Source organism: Rana temporaria, chromosome 4, assembly GCF_905171775.1.
Source record: "Rana temporaria chromosome 4, aRanTem1.1, whole genome shotgun sequence".
NCBI lineage: Eukaryota > Metazoa > Chordata > Amphibia > Anura > Ranidae > Rana > Rana temporaria.
In genome coordinates, this window is record NC_053492.1 from 134,175,343 (window position 1) to 134,193,178 (window position 17,836).

At 42.9% G+C, this 17,836-nt stretch overlaps 1 protein-coding gene across 2 annotated transcripts in view; it reads left to right on the forward strand.

The window, feature by feature from the left end:
* LOC120936603 (ceruloplasmin) overlaps positions 1-17,836 on the forward strand; it is a 79,623-nt gene that overhangs the window by 27,884 nt on the left and 33,903 nt on the right. For both annotated transcript variants that reach the window (XM_040349082.1, XM_040349081.1), the window contains exons 7-10: positions 250-389; positions 4,303-4,449; positions 6,934-7,160; positions 12,444-12,594. In XM_040349082.1, the coding sequence (XP_040205016.1) occupies positions 250-389; positions 4,303-4,449; positions 6,934-7,160; positions 12,444-12,594 (665 nt within the window). The remainder of the gene's footprint in view (positions 1-249; positions 390-4,302; positions 4,450-6,933; positions 7,161-12,443; positions 12,595-17,836) is intronic.

The window sequence follows — 17,836 nt, forward strand, 5'->3', positions numbered from 1 at the left end:
TTTTAGCACCCCCTCTCCCAAATTTCCCCTTCTAGAACAATACTTACCCCTAGCCCCCACAAAATCCCCACATCAATACAAATCTCCTCCCCCTAATTTCTTTGTGGTGCCCCCTCCCCCAAAACATGATACCACGGTGCCCAGGGCAGCTTCCCCGCCTGCCCACTCTTTGTCCTGGCCCTACGTTCAATATGGGACTTATAATAATTTTTGATGTTAAATTACCTTATCTTCCTGCATATTTTACAGTGAATCTGCAACATTTTTCGAACAAAATGATGTGAGAATTGGAGGAACGTATAAGAAAGCAGTGTATAGAGAATATACAGACTCAACTTTCACAACGCCGAAACCAAGATCCAAAGAGGAAGAACATCTTGGAGTGCTGGGTAAATGTTTTGGAAGGCCTTCAGGGGGTTCTTTTTCATGCTGGAAAAGTTTTAAAAAAAACAGCACCAGCCTTCTAATAATACCATATATGAGTTATATTTGAGAGAACCACAAAAATCTACAAATAACTTTCATAAATATATTAATACCTGCTTAGAAAATTGGATATTTGTCATTTATAAAATATCAATAGGCTAACAGAAGCTTACAAAATAAGAGCACTTTTAACTTAGCTTCTACTTAGGCAAATAAGGCAACTTTGTAAATACGACCTTTCAAGTGACCCTTACTTCTACTGTCCTCTGAGAGACATACTGCATACCTCCCAACTTTCTGAGATGAGAATGAGGGACACCTATTAGCAACAGTATGAAGGCATAGGACACCCCCCCCCCCCTTTATTGCACACATGTTTAAAAAATAATTTTAGGCCTGAAGATTACACAAAACCCCAAACATGATATATTTTTTGAAAGCAGACACCCAAGAGAATAAAATAGCTGTAGTTCCAATTTTTTATGTCGCATGAATATTACCGAAAAGGTCTAGTAAATAGATACCCAACATGCCAAACCTTTAATTTTTTTTTTCGCTCGAGAAATGGCGTCAGACTTCAATACCCTATATTTTCTACAGGTGACGCTTTAAAGGCCCCTATAGGTATCAGTTTAGTGTTACGGAGGAGGTCTGGTGCTAGAATTACTGCTCTCACTCTGGTGTATGCGGCGATATGTAATATGTGTATCGCAATCAACGTTTTCACGTGTAGGTGCCCGATGCATGCATTCGTGCATGTGCATATGTGGGGGAGGGAGAGGCCTCACATTTTTTTTGGGGGGGGGGGTTTATATGCTTGGGTGTAAAAGATTTTTTACTTAAAGGAGAAGTCCAGTCTGAGCTCTTTAGACTGGGATTCTTCTATGGGTCACAGGAGTGCAATTCGTTTTGCACTCCTGTGGCCTGTTTTCAGCTGACGTCACTGCCATCAGTCGGGGCAGCGCGTCATCATGACTTCCATGTCGGGATCCGCCAGCTTCCCTGATTGATGGCAGTCTCAGCGAGCCGCTGAGACAGCCACTGCCCGCTCCTCCACGGCTCATCGCTCCAATGAACGCTGAGAAGAAGAGCAGAAGAGATGCTGACTGACAGTCAGCATCGCTCTGCTCGGGGAGGAGTGAGAACCGAGCCATCGGCAGTGTTCAGTGGCTCTGTTCTCAGTGCAGAGATGGCGGGGGGACAGATGCAGCAGCGGTCTGATGCTCCACCCGCCTAGGTAAGTATAACTTCTTTTAACTTTTTTTTTCCATCACATAGGGGACAAACAGTCCCCTATGTGATGATTTTTTTAGTGACAGGTTCTTTTTATTGAGATATGCAGGGTCTAAAAGACCCCCCTTAAGGGCTGATGTGAATGTGGAAGTGGGCGTGAGCCATGCAAATGAGGCGTGACCCCACGCAGATGATGGTCTGAGTCTCAGACAGACACATATAATGAACGGCGCATGTGCCGTCCCGTGGACGCATCACAGTCCACATGCTCAGAATCTCGTCGGGAACAACTGCCTAAGATACGACGGATCACTGCCTACAGCGTGAACATAACCTGCGTCCAGCCATATTCACGTCCAACGTAAACGACGTAAAATATGACAGCTTGTGTTCCCTGGTCCATACCTTTGCATGGGTTGCGCCTCATATATGGGGAATAACGTTATGCCGGACGTACGACTTACGCAAATATTATGCGCCGGGCGCAAGTACGTTCGTGAATCGGCATATCTTCCTCATTTGCATATGTGCCTAAAAAATCAATGGGAACGGCAAATGCGCCCAGCGTAAATATGCGCCCCTCTACGCCGGCGTAGGCAAGTTACGTCGGTCAGATGAAGCCTATTTTCTGGCGTATCTTAGTTTGTGGGCACGGCGCACAGATACGACGGCGCATATTTGCACTTACGCGGCGTATCTCAAAATACGTTGGCGTAAGTGCTTTGTGAATCCGGGCCAATATGTTTAAAGCGCTGCTTAAATTAACTGCACTATATAAGTACCTGTAATAAATAATTAATAATCTGGGGTGAGGGTAGTGTTTCATGTACAAGCAGATTTAAATACAGTTAGAAATTTAAGATGACACGTTAAAAGCAGTTACAGCAAACTTTTTTTTTTTTGGGGGGGGGGGGAGATTTTACATAAAAAAAAAGAAAAGCTGATCATTGTAGCCACCCCTGTCAGTAGTAAGTGGTTTGTCTCAACCCTCTAACTGCTACATCTGTAGAACAGCTTGTTCTGTTGAAAAACAACACACTTGCTGGTCACCAATGAAAATAAAGGAAAAAGACAAAAAGGAAAACAATGCAACCATCACATCTAGAAATCAGTGCAATATAATAAATATTTTCTTGGAACTATGAGACTACAACATGAATTAAAGTATATAATCAATATTTTGTAATCATATAAAACAGTGGCCTATCCTGATAAAAATCTCCAAAGCCTGGTACTCGCTATTGCATGCTGTCTTCTCTATGCTTAAAACTTTTTATATTTACCTAAATACGTTTCTGTGATGATCTATGAAATCTTATGAAAAATTAAATAATGTATGAAAGCCATGGGCTCTATAAAATAAAATAATGGTTGTAGGATTGCAAGCTTTTAGGTACATTCAACGAAATGTGTGAAGAAATGTAGTTTGTATTGTATAATACTGCACATTCATTTCTGATCAATTTTGTTTTAACTCTTATGCCTCATAGGCCTAGTACACACGAGAGGATTTATCCGCGGATACGGTCTCTCGAGGATTTCCACGGATTTGGATCCGATGGAGTGTACTCACCATCGGATCGAAATCCGCGCCGAAATCCCCTCGCGATGACGTGTCGCGCCGTCGCCGCGATGATGACACGGCGATGTGCGCGACGCTGTCATAAAAGGAATTTCACGCATGCGTCGAATCATTACGACGCATGCGGGGGATCCCTTCGGACGGATTGATCCGGTGAGTCTGTACAGACCAGCGGATCAATCCGTTGGGATGGATTCCAGCGGATAGATTTTAAAGCATGTCTTCAAATTTCTATTCGCTGGAAATCCATCCCAGGGGATAGAAATCCGCGGAAACAGATCCGCTGGATTGTACACACCAGGGGATTTATCCGCTGGAGCCGGTCCGCGGATCAATTCCAGCGGATGGATCCTCTCGTGTGTACGGGGCCATACACACGACCAGTTTTCACGTCGGGAAAACTGCCATGAGAGCTTTTGGCTGGGAAAACCGTCCGTGTATATGCTCCATCACAGTTTTCCCGACGAGAAAACTGGCAGAAAAAAAAAGGAGAACCAGCTTTCTTTTTTCCCGTCAGGGTTCCCGGCGGGAAAACCGGTTGTGAGTATGCTTTTCCGAGGGGGAAGAAAACACACATGCTCAGAATCAAGTATGCGTCGGGAGCGCTCATCTGCTAAAACTAGCGTTCGTAATAAAGATGTCACACTGTAACGGACTGAAAAGCACGAAGACTGAAAAGCGTGAATCGTCTCTCACCAAACTTTTACTAACACGAGGATCAGCAAAAGCAGCCCAAAGGGTGGCGCCATTTGAATGGAACTTTCCCTTTATAGTCCCATTGTACGTGTTGTTCGTCACCGCGCTTTGGACGGGCGGTATTTGGCCTGAACGTGTGTATGCAAGGCAGGCTTGAGAGGAATCCAGTCGGGAAAAACGTTGTTTTTTTTTCCGAGAAAAACTGTTGTGTGTACGAGGCATGAGATATTTATTCATGACTGCTACTGAAACATTTTAAACCATTTATGGCTTAATTGTTAAAATACCTAAAACCAAATTTTAAATAAGGTTCTATATAGCATTGCTCTGTGTACACAAACTAATAGTCCTTTATCCCCTATTAGGTCCTCCTATTATTGCACAAGTAGGAGAGGTTCTCAAAGTTACATTTAAGAACAAAGCGAGTCGTCCATACAGTATCCAGGCCCATGGAGTGAGCTACACAAAGGACATGGAAGGTGCTGCCTACAAAACTGGGGAAGATTCTAAAGGTGACCTCAGGATTACAAATACCTGTATGTTTATGTTACTGCTAATATTCTATGCACATCTATATACATACGACTGAGTGAAAAAGACACTTGACTCTTCAATGAGTCAACATTGTATTTCTATCCCGTGATTAAGCTTTTTTTATTATAATTGGAATATTTCATTTTAAGGCCTCTTATATTGCCTGTGCATTTCCATGGTTTATCTGCTAAAGGCGATGCAAGGAAGACAGATTGGATAAAAACATAACAGGACATGACACAAAACTCTACCCTATCCTAAAAAAAAAATAAAAAAGTCTCACGTTTAGGGCAGCCATTACAAATTTTGGGGCCCCTTGCACAGCTTTAGGCAGGGCCCCCCTGGAGCAGAGAACCGGGGGGTGCTGATGAAAAAAAAAACAAGTGTAATCTCTTCTCTCCTATCTCCTGATGTGAGATGATAAGCGGGTGTATTGCAAAAAAAAATGGAGGGGGGCCGGCCGGGCCAATAAGGGGCCCTGGGGACCATCGGCCCCTCACAAGTGTAATGCGATAAATAAATAAAAAAAATAAGAAAATGGGAGGGGGGCCATCTGGGCCTGTAAGGGGCCCTGGGGACCATCGGGCCCCTTACAGTTGTAATGCAAAAAATAAATAAATAAAAACCGGGAGGGGGGCCAGGCGGGCCTGTAAGGGGCACTGGGGACCATTGGGCCCCTTACAGGTGTAATGCAAAAAACAAAATTAAAAAGAAAAAACGGGAGGGGGGCCAGTCGGCCCCTTACAGGTGTAATGCCTGTACCCCCCTGATGGTGGCCATGCTCACGCTCACCAAATCAAATGCAACATGACATTATTATAACTCCACCAGATTCAAAAACAACGACTTGCTGCTGTGATAAAGAACAATGGCCTAGATTCACGTACGGCCGCTCTACGTTGCGCTGGCGTAGCGTATCGTATTTACGCTACGCCGTCGCAACTTAGAGAGGCAAGTGCTGTATTCACAAAGCACTTGCGTCCTAAGTTACGGCGGCGTAGCGTAAATGGGCCGGCGTAAGCACGCATAATTCAAAGTAGGCTGGTAGGGGGCGTGTTGTATTTAAATGAGGCTTGACCCCATGTAGATGCATGGCCGAACGAACGGCGCATGCGCGCGCATGCTCAGTATCACGTCGTATTTACGCCCAAAAATACGTCGGCTCAATGCCTGTGACGTGAAAGTAACTTACGCACAGCCCTATTCGCGTATGACTTACGCAAACAGCGTAAAAAGATACGCTTGTTCCGACGTCCATACTTTTCATGGGCTGCGCCACCTAGAGACATGCTTTATCTTTATGCCGGCGTATGTCTTACGTAAACGGCGTAACTAATTGCGAAGGGCGTACGTACGTACGTACGTACGTTCGTGAATCGGCGTATCTTGCTCATTTACATATTTGACACGGAAATCAAGAAAGCGACACCTATCAGCCAGCGTAATTATTGCAACCCAAGATACGACGGCGTAGGAGACTTACGCCGCTCGTATCTTGGCCAAATCTATGCGTAACTGATTCTATGAATCAGGCGCATAGGTACGCTGGCGGCCATTCGGACTTACAAAGCCGTATCTGGAGATACGCCGTCGTAAGTCTTTGTGAATCTGGGCCAATGTTTTCACCCAAGAGTCACACAACTTTCACCCAAGATTTTCACTTTTTCACTGAAGATCCAATTAGAATAATGTGTGAAAGTTATGGGGTTAGGCGTCATGTACACGGGACGTTGTTCAACCTCTCCTGAACGATTTAACTTGACAGCTAGAAACCAGCATCTAAAAACTGCAGTTAAGCCGCATTTACATGTCGCGTTTAGCCGCATTTGCGTCTAGAAACGTTTGAAAAATAGATTTTTTTGTTTTTTTGGGGTTAAAATGAAAAATGTCTGTAAACAAAATCACATGACTAAGGCCTTATGTACACTGCTGCTGGTAAACGGAAGTTTTGGAGCAGTTGGGCTTTTTTTTTAACTGCTCCTGAACTCTCCTCTATGTTATCTCATCAGTACATGTACACAGGGTCGCTTATAGTCGTTTCTAGGCAGTTGAGAGTTACCGCGTTTAGCCACGTTTGGCGCTTGAAATGCCTCTAAACTCAGCTTCTGAACGCATTTTTTTGGGTTCCAAAAAAAGCCTCTAATCTCAAAAAACATATAATATGAGGTCAAAACTAAACAACTTTCAATTGTATCCAATTGGGCAGGCCCTTGCACTAAATAGTTTTGTGGTAAATCTAAAGAAATTTGTACAAGAAAATTGAACATGTGTGGCCAGCCAGACATTTTGAAATGTGAGGTTTGTGAGCTCCATCATATTATTTACATTTTAGTGATTTCCCATTGTAATTGGTAAACCAAGTGTTTTTTTTTTCCCCTACCAGCTTACATCCATAATGGTTCAGCTAGACCATCAGTGTTACTTATATATGAGCGATTTTTTTTTTCTTTTTTTTTCTTTAGAAAAAGTTGCATCTGAGAAACAAAGTGAGCACTCTCATCATTCTCATGTGGCTCCAGGAGACACAATAACATACACATGGGAAGTTCCTGTCAGTGTGGGATCTACAATTCATGACCTAAACTGCTTACCATGGCTTTATTATTCATCCGTGGATGTAGTCAGAGACACCAATTCTGGTCTTGTCGGCCCGTTGTTAGTGTGCAAGACATTAATCAATAATCAACAGGTATATTTTGTGTTGTACATGAACTAAATTGTTGTTGTATTACTTCACAATGTGACCATAACTTGATAAACTTATGATGGAAGGGATGATATTACAAGAGGAACGTCATAATTAGGGTTGTCCCGATACCAATTTTTTGAGACCGAGTACAAGTACTGATACTTTTTTTCAAGTACTCGCCGATACCGAATACCGATACTTTTTTTAAATGTCATGTGACTTTTTTTACACAATTTTTAGCTGCACAGAGGGGGACAAGACGGCACGGGGGGAGAGCGGCACGGAGGAGAGCGGCACTGGGGAACAAGACGGCACGGGGAGAGCGACACGGGGGAACAAGACGGCACTGGGGAAGAGCGGCACGGGGAACAAGACGGCACTGGGGAACAAGATGGCACGGGGGGAGAGCTGCACGGGGGAGAGCGACACAGGGGAACAAGAAGGCACTGGGGGGAGAGAGGCACGGAGGGGGAGAAGACAACACGGAGAAGACTAGCAACTCCCCCCACCACCCGATACCTGACTGCCCAGGTATCGGGTGAAGTATCGGACCATTTCCCCCGAGTACAAGTACTTGGGAAATTCTCGGTATCGGTACCAATACTAGTATCGGTATCGGGACATCCCTAGTCATAATGATAGGGAACAAAAGATACATTTTATCTGCTATTGGTGAAACAAAAGGGTCAGGATCAGATTGACTATAGGCACATAAGACTTGTGGATATGGGGAGCAGAGACAGTGAGTCAGCGATTCCATGAATAGTTAGTGGACAGACATATTTTCCCATTATAAATAAATACACATATCTCATACCAGTTAATATACACATTTGGGTCGATGTACTTAACCATTTGGTGACCAGCGCACGCACTTTTACTTCGGCAGAACGACACGGACAGGCAAATGGGCGTACAGGTACATCCCTTTAAACTTGCCATCGTGTGGGCGGGCGCCCCTGCCGCGAGCTCCATGACCCGTGGACTTGATTTCTGCCAGTGTCCCACGATTGTGTCACGAATCTGCAGAATGGGGGGATGCCTGTGTAAATGAGGCATCTCACTGTTCTGCCTAGTGACAGGACACTGATTGTCTGCTCCCTGTCATCGGCAGCAGTGATCAGTGTCGTGTCACAGTAAGCCCAGCCCCCCTTCCCACAGTTAGAATCACTCCCTAGGACAAACTTAACCCCTTCCTAGCCCCCTCGTGGTTAACTCCTTCCCTGCCAGTCACATTTATACAGTAATCAGCGCATTTTTATAGCACTCATCGCTGTATAAAGGCGAATGGTTCCAAAATAGCGTCAAAAGTGTGTGATGTGTCCGCCAAAATGTTGCAGTCATGATCAAAATCGCTGATCACCGCCATTACTAGTAAAAAAATAATATTACAAAAAATGCTATAATCTAGCCCCTATTTTGTAGATGCTATAACTTTTGCGCAAACCAATCAATAAATGCTTATTGCGATTTTTTTTTTTTACCAAAAATATGTAGAAGAATACATATCGGCCTAAACTGAGGAAAAAAAATTGTTTTATATATATTTTTGGGGGATATTTATTGTAGCAAAATGTTAAAAATATTGGTTTTTTTTTTCAAAATTGTCGCTCTATTACCACCAAATACCACCAAAATAATTTTGTGGTAAAAAAAGGACGTCAATTTTGTTTGGGAGCAACGTCACACGACCGCGCAATTGTCAGTTAAATCGACGCAATGTCGAATTGCAAAAAGTGGCCCAGTCATTTGGCAGTCAATCCACTGGGGCTGAAGTGGTTAAACTGGACAGTGCAAAATCTGGTGCAGCTGTGCATAGAAACAAATCAGTTTTTAACTTCAGCGTGTTAAAGCTTTGACATAAAACCTGGACACTGTTGATTTACTAAAACTTTTTAGTAAACTTTTTTTCATAAAGTTTATTTGAACATGCTGAAGTTAGAAGCTGATTGGCTACCATGCACAGCTGCACCAGATTTTGTACTCTCCAATTTCAGTAAATTTACCCCACTGAGTGGTTCCTATCCAGAGCTGTTCCAGATGTTGCACTTCTCAGTTTTAGTAAATCAACCCAATTGCCACAATATTGTCAAGCCTCGTACACGCGACCGGTTTTCCCGGCAGGAAAACTGCCAGGAGAGCATTTGGCGGGGAATCCCGGCTGTGTGTATACTCCCGAGCAGTTTTCCCGTCAGGAAAACAGCCGAGAATCCAGACGGCAAAATAGAGAACCCTTCTCTCTATTTTCTTGTCGGGTTTCCCGGCAGAGTGTTTCCTGACGAGAAAACCGGTCGTCATATGCGCGGTAGCATACAAGTTTAGTGTGGGGTGCAGCAAGATGGCAGCGACAGGCATCTAATGTGATGAGCGCCGGCTCGTCGTAGTCGATGACGTCACCGCGTTCTTGCCATTCAAAAGAACGGCGGTTCGTTTCAATGGCTGTCTGTATGCACGGCTTTGCAAGAAAAGCTTGCCAGGAATCCCGTCAGGAAAACCAACGTTTTTTTCCTGACGGGATTCCCAGCCGTGTGTACAGGGCCTAAGCCAGTAAAACAACCTAGGTGACACAATTGTTGCTTTGTATAGCAAACCTTGTATGCCTACAAGATCCAGGGATGGAAATTAGACCTAGGCCAAATTAACAATGCTTTAAATCTAAACTCTGACCTTACTTTCATTTCACATTTGTTCATGCTTCGAAGTGAAAAGCCTGCAGTTTACCCAGTAAAGCTGCACAAAGTCAGACAGATCCCACCTCAATTTCTAGTTAGAGGATGTCCAGTATCATCTAGACCACGGTGCTCAACCTGTGGCCCTCCAACTACAAGTTCCATCATGCTTCTGCCTTTGGGAGTCATGCTTGTTTAATTAACAGCTTTGCAATGCCTCATGGGACTTGTAGTTCCTCAACAGATGGAGAGTCTCACTGTCCTTGGCCCACTAACCTTCATTCATTGAATTTCAGTTTTTTCAAACATGGAGGTCAGCATCACATGTAGGCATTGCCTAGGACAATCTAAATGCAAATGCTGTCTAACTAGGAACACCTACTCCTCCAGACTGACACCCACCCATTAAAGGCATTGAATATTTGCACAACTCTTCCCAAGAGACAGGCCACAGAGTTGAGGGCTCCTGAGGGGAGTACTGAGACAGGGCACTGTTATGTTTTCAGGACCGTCCGTGATCTGACTGCATTGCAAAGACAAGCACACAGACCCAGTGATGACACCATTGAGCCCAAAATAAGGCATGCAAATAGAAAGATTATTATTATTTTTTTGGGGGGAAAATGTCATTAGCATGTTTATAAAGAGGGGAGAAAGAAATGAGAGAAGGCCAGATTAAACTTTAAGCTTATGTGTTAAAAACAAATGTGCATTTTTGCTATACAAGGTCCACTTTTTACATGACCTAAAGGTTGAAATATACCCTGTATTGCCAGAAGTATTGGGATGCCTGCCTTTACACACACATGAACTTCAATGGCAACCCAGTCTTAGTCCGTAGGGTTCAATATTGAGTTGGTCCACCCTTTGCAGCTATAACGGCTTCAACTCTTCTTGGAACGCTGTCCACTAGGTTTAGGAGTGTGTCTTTGGGAATGTTTGACCATTCTTCCAGAAGCGCATTTGTGAGGTCAGGCACTGATGTTGGATGGAGAAGGCCTGGCTCACAGTCTTCACTCTAATTCATCCCAAAGGTGTTCTATCGAGTTGAGATCAGGACACTGTGCAGGCCAGTCAATTTACTTCACCCCAAACTCGCTCTTTCATGTCTTTATGGACCTTGCTTTGTGCACTGGTGCGCAGTCATGTTGGAACGGGAAGGGCCATCCCCAAACTGTTCCCACAAAGTTGGGAGCATGAAGTTGTCCAAAAGGTCTTGGTATGCTAATGCCTTAAGAGTTCCCATCACTGGAACTAAAATAAAACAAGGAGAGGGGCGCCTCTGAGTATGTATCATAAAAATATGGGGGAATGTAGAGTCGAGTTCAGGATCCGTAGCTGGGCTGAAGAGATGGGATGGGACTGCAAGTCACAGCAGATCCGTTTAGCTGGCACCACATCAGATCCTAGGCAGGAAAAGGTGGGATGGCTGAGCACAGCAAGGTCTCCTTCAGGGGCCCAGGTTTGGCATACCACAGTCAGGTGGGGTCAGGATAGGTCCATCTGGCATGGATATGGGTTCCAAAAAGTTAAGTGAGGGAGGAGAGACGTCAGAGCTGGTGGCTGGCCATGCTGTGGCTGGCAAAAGTCGTCCGGCTACAGCAGTGTGGTGGAGAGACACGGCCGTGTGATCAGAGGCCAGAACGAGGCTTGGGCAGCAACACAGAGCACGGCGCCGGGCTGTGACGTCACAGATGTGCGACGTGTTTCAGAGCTGGCTCGCTATTGGTGGAAGCATAGCCGTGCTCCTTTCTCAAGCACGGAACCTCCTTTTATCTTCACTGGAACAAGGGGGTCAAGCCCAAACCCACACCATGATTTCCCCGCCACCAAATGATTTGGAAGGGTGGCCCAATACTTTTGACATTATAGCGTGGATGAGCGGGTGGAGGAATTTGACTGGCCTGCACAGAACACCTTTGGGATGAATTAGAGCAGAGACTGCGAGCACGACCTTCTTGTCTACATCAGAGCCTGACCTTCCAAATGTGCTTCTGGAAGAATGGTCATACATTCCCATAGACACACTTCTAAACCTTGTGGACAGCCTTCCCAGAAGAGTTAAAGCTGTTATAGCTGCAATGGGTGGGCCAATGCAATATTGAACACTACGGGCCAAGACTGCGATGCTATTAAAGTTCATGTGCATGTGTAAAGGCAGGTGTCCCAATACTTTTGACAACATAGTGTATCTTTATGATACACTATATAATATGGCTGGCCATAGATGGGCTGGTTCTTCACTGACAATGACAGCCAGGGGTAGATTTGGAGCTGGAGCTGTACACTTTAACATTCTGTGGAGAACTCCGGCAGCCAACACAACATCTTTCTGTGAGACTTGTTGGTAAAAGGATGTGGCCATTTTATCATGTAGTTAATGTTCAGCAATGCAGTTAGATGGGGCAAGCATCCAGGTGCACAAAATAGAACTATTGTATGAAAACTGCCATCTTGTGATATCCCTAGACTAACCAGTTGTGTACAAATTAAGACTTGAAGCCATTTCTGTTTACAAAAGAGGCAACCGAAGATAGTCTAAATGTTCTAACTTGCTGGCAAGTGTTGTTAATGTGTTACCTTATTCTCACAAGTGAAATCCTGCTTTTTACAGAGAGGTGTAGCTCACAATTACTTCATGATGCCTGCTGTATTTGATGAGAATAAGAGCTGGTACTTGAAGGACAACATTGAACTATTTGCAGGGAAACCGCAGTCTGTGGACACAGATAATGAAGATTTCCAGGAATCCAATATGATGCACTGTAAGTGTTGTATGCTGACCTATAGTCCTAAACTATTCCTTCAATGTATAAAACTTCTGCTGCTTTTATTGCATTTTTTTACCTACTTAAGGACCGCCGCACGCCGATGTACGTCAGCAGAATGGCACGGCTGGGCACAAGGGCGTACAGGTACATCCCCTTTAAGATCCCAGCTGTGGGGCGTGCACGCACCGGTGGCGACGTGCTCACGACTTGGTCCTGAGCTCCGTGACCGCGCCCACGGGACCCACGGACCCAATCGGCACCGGTGTCCCGCGATTGGGTCACACAGCTGAAGAATGGGGAGAAGTAAGTGTAAACAAACCTCTCCCCGTGCTTCCTTGTGAGAGTGTCACTGATCGTCTGTTCCCTGTCATAGGGAACGACAATCAGTGACGTCACACACCAAGCCACGCCCCCACACAGTAAGAATCACTTCCTAGGGAACACTTAACCCCTACAGCGCCCCCTACAGGTTAACCCCTTCACTGCCAGTGTTATTTTCACAGTAATCAGTGCATTTTTATAGCATTGATCTCTGTAAAAATGACAAGGGTCCCAAAATAGTGTCAAAAGTGTATGTGTACGCCAGAATGTCGCAGTCACGCTAAAAATCGCTGATCGCCGCCATTACTAGTAAAAAAAATTATTATTAATAAAAATGCCATAAAACTATCCCCTATTTTGTAGACGCTATAACTTTTGCGCAAACCAATCAATAAACGCTTATTGCGATTTTTTTTTTACCAAAAATATGTAAAATACGTATCGGCCTAAACTGAGGAAAAAAAATGTTTTTTATATATTTTTGGGGATATTTATTATAGCAAAAAGTAAACAATATTGCATTTTTTTCAAAATTGTTTCATCATTTTTGTTTATAGCGCAAAAAATAAAAACCACAGAGGTGATCATATACCACCAAAAAAAAAAATCTATTTGTGGGAAAAAAAGGACGCCAAATTGTTCGGGAGCCACGTCGCACGACCGCGCAATTGTCAGTTAAAGCGATGCAGTGCTGAATCGCAAAAAGTGGCCTGGTCCTTTAGCTACAGGAATGGTCCGGGGCTTAAGTGGTTAATTGAAAAGCCAGATAAGGTAGAAAGTTAGTATGAAAACCCGATCATTAAATCTTATGAAAGCTGTAAACCAGTAGTAGACTTTTAAATATATATTATTTCCCCCCTGCAAGGTAAAGGCATAATGTGCTAGTGTGCATCACATACTAGCACATTATGAAAGACTTACCTTGAAACAAAGCAACCCAGCAGTGCACTGTCACCGTTGCAGAGGCTTCCATCTTCACCCGGTCTTCCTTCCAGCCACTTGAATGGACAAGTTGTGATGATGTCACTGCCACTCTTGCTTGCGGGAACCACGGCACAGTGCTCTGAAGGAGCGGCATGGCTATGCCTTTTCTTCAGAGCTCATGCGCCGATGATGTAACTGGCTGCTGCTCACTGGAATATATCCTAAATGGTGCAATCTTTTTACCTACAGATAAGCTTTGTTATAAGCGTACCAGTAGGTAAAAATCAAATGCAGGAGTTTACTACCACTAATTTTAAAAGTCAGGTTTAATATTTGTAGATCTGCATCTTTCATTAAAATAGTCATAAAGGTCCTTGTTAGGGTACTTCTTGTTATAGGGTGTCAGCTTTCCATTGAAACTACACATGGCCATTTCAAAAAACATTACACATTACACAGGCATGGTACATTGTTGTTATTATCAGGTAACCCACCTGAGAAATGCCATGCAGCATCGCTGGTGTAAATGTAGACAGGGATTACCTGCAAAAGTTTTCCAATGGGGACACCTTTTCCATTGACAACTGTATAAAATGACCCCTACTTTGGAGATATTATTTCTCATTTCCTCTTCTGCCTGCATGACAGGAAGTACAGGAAGATTTCCCCAAAGGGACACAGACTATCAGCGCACATCAGTACAGGAGAAAGATTACTTATTTGCTAAATTTTATAACAGAAACAAATTTTTTTTATTTTTTTTCAAACTTTTTATTTAAAGTCAGCAGCTACAAATACAGCAGCTGATAACTTTTAATATATGGACACTTACCTGTCCTGGGTGCCCGATGTTGGCACCTGAAGCCGATCTCTCCCTCGGCTCTCGGGTGCTGCCGCTGGCATCTTTGGTAAGGGAATCAGGAAGTGAAGCATTGCGGCTTCACTTCCTGGTTACCTACTGCGCATGCGCAACTCGTGCTGCACGATCCCACTGGTCCCTGCTGTCTTCTGGAACCTGTGTGTCTTCCAGAAGACAGCGGGGGGAAGTAGGCGCCGGACTCGGCGTATGTCACCGCGGTGATCTATGCCTAGAAGTGGGAGCAAAAACATGTATTACACAGGTATCTGCTCCCTCCTCCCCCTGAAAGGTGTCAAATGTGACACCGGAGGGGGGAGGATTCCAAAAAGCGGAAGTTCCATTTTTCAGTGGAACTCCGCTTTAAATACCACCAAAAGAAAGCTCTGTTAGTGTAAAAAAAAATGACCAACATTCCATTTGGGTATAGCGTTGCATGGCCGCACAATTGTCATTCAAAGGGTGACAGCGCTGAAGGAGGAAAATTGGCTTGGTCAGGAAGGGGGTGAAAGTTTCCAATGTGGAAGTGGTTAATGGTGGCAGCACCAAGCAGCAGCCCCCTGTGGTTAATCTACAGATGATCAGTCTCTCAATGCTAAACCTGGAAGACTGCTGCTACCACTGTAGTGACTACTGAAGTAGATGACTACTACAGTGATCTGCATGTTACACAGGAATCCATTAGGTAAAGTAGGGAACTCCAATACAATGAAAATCCACAAAGTCCAATACTACAAATAGATTTGCTATATGGTGACCTTTCTATTGACAAGTACTGTATATTACCCATAAAATGGACCCGAGATTTGGGCTTGGTGAGGAATAACTAGGCATGTGCATTTCGTTTCGTTCCGAATTTTTCATTATTCGGACATTCGGATCCTTACGAATTCCCAAATTGTAATATTAACAAATTAACCGAATCCGAACGAACGTTTTCGAATCAAAAACCCACGTATGAAATTCGATCGAATTCGAAAACAAATTCTATTTGACTCGAATTCGAAAACAATTTGTTTCGAAAACAAATTCGAATGAAAATTGAAAGCAAATTTGAATCAAAATCTAAAAAGTATTAATCGATTTCTAAAAAAGAATACAATAAAATAGAATATAAAATAATAAAACAATAGAATGAAAATCAAAGAATAGTAAAGAACAGAATGGAATTTAATAGAATGTAATCAAATACAATATAATATGACCTGGCTTCTTCTATCTATCTTCTATCTATCTTCCATTTTCTGAAATTCGAAATTCATATAGAATGAACTCAAATTCGAATAGAAAAATATTAGAAGAGTAGAATAATAAAATATATATATATATATATATATATATATATATATATATATATATATATATATATATAAATATTTTTTTTTCTGTTCTATTCTAATATTTTTCTATTCGAATTTGAGTTCATTCTACCGTATATGAATTTCGAATTTCAGAAAATGGAACATAGATAGAAGATAGATAGAAGAAGCCAGGTTATATTCTATTGTATTTGATTACATTCTATTAAATTCCATTCTGTTCTTTACTATTCTTTGATTTTCATTCTATTGTTTTATTATTTTATATTCTATTTTATTGTATTCTTTTTTAGAAATCGATTTATATTTTTTAGATTTTGATTCAAATTTGCTTTTAATTTTCATTCAAATTTGTTTTCGAATCGAATTGTTTTTGAATTCGATTCGAATAGAATTTGTTTTCGAATCCGATTGAAATATTATCGAATCCGGTCTAAATATTTTCGAATCCGACCGGATTTTTCGAAATTCGGTCGAAAACGAACGAATTCCGAAAACGAATTTAACACAAGTAACGAATCTAACTTAACTAAATTAATTAAATAACAAATTAAAACGAAACGAAACAAATTTTTCCCGTTTGCACATGCCTAGGAATAACAGGGTCCAAATCCATCCTGATCTGGACATTGAGGATTCTAATAGTGCTCGGTGTTGTTAGCGAAGAATTGTGTGGATCGTCTTGGCATCAGGCATATGCATAATTATTTGAATTATGAGTCAATCTTTGGATGGAATCTTCTGTCCCTTGAATGACATTCCTTCCATTGATTGATCAGTCAGATAAAACAAATATTAGGACTATTACAACATTAGTTAGTTCTTTTATATAGCATCTAATGTAAAATCTGGACTTGTGAGAACTGGTCTGAGTTTACTTACAGTACATGAGGAAACCCCAATACACCACGCAATTTCATTTGTATTTTGCTTTATCAGCAACAAAAAAAAACCGCACCTCTTTTAGAAATTGTGGGCCAGATCCTCAAAAACCCGGCGCAACGTAATTTTTGGCATTTAAGTTACACCGCCGCAAAATCTCTACCTAAGTGCCCGATCCACAAAGCACTTACCTAGAAATTTTGAGCGGTGTAACTTTAATCCGTCCGGCGCAAGGCGTTCCTCTTCAACTGGGGGCGATTCCCATTTAAATTAGGCGCGCTCCCGCGCTGGCTGTACTGCGCATGCTCGTGACGTCATTTTCCCGACGTGCATATCGCGAAATTACGTTACGCCGAGCTTTGTGGATCGCGACTGGTCAATAAAGTTGCGTCGCTTTTACATGCTTTTACATGGTGTAAACAGTTTACACTTTGTAAAAGCAGCCCTAATTTTGCGTTTGCAAACTAAAACTTACGGAGAAAAAACGAAGCGTAAAAGCTTTGTGGATCTCCGTAAGTGCTAATTTGCATACCCGAGGCGGCATTTCGACACGAAATGCCCCCAGCGGCGGATGCGGTACTGCATCCTAAGATCCGGCAGTGTAAGTCTCTTACACATGTCAGATCTTCTGCCTAACTATGGGAAACTGATTCTGTGTATCAGTTCCATAGTTAGAAACAGGGATACGACGGCGTAACAGCAGTTACGCCGGCGTATCCCTTTTGAGGATCTGGCCCTGTATTCCTGGATTATCTTGGTATAGGAGAGATTGAAATGAAGGCAATTTTGGAGTTGGAGTCTAAACCTGGTTTTTATTATTTCTTTTGGTGTTATAATAAAATCAAACCCAAACTTCTGCTTTAAAATAGCTTGCATCTGTTTTTTTTGTCCACTATAAGGAAAGGAAACTATTATGTTTTCTATATTTAAAGGG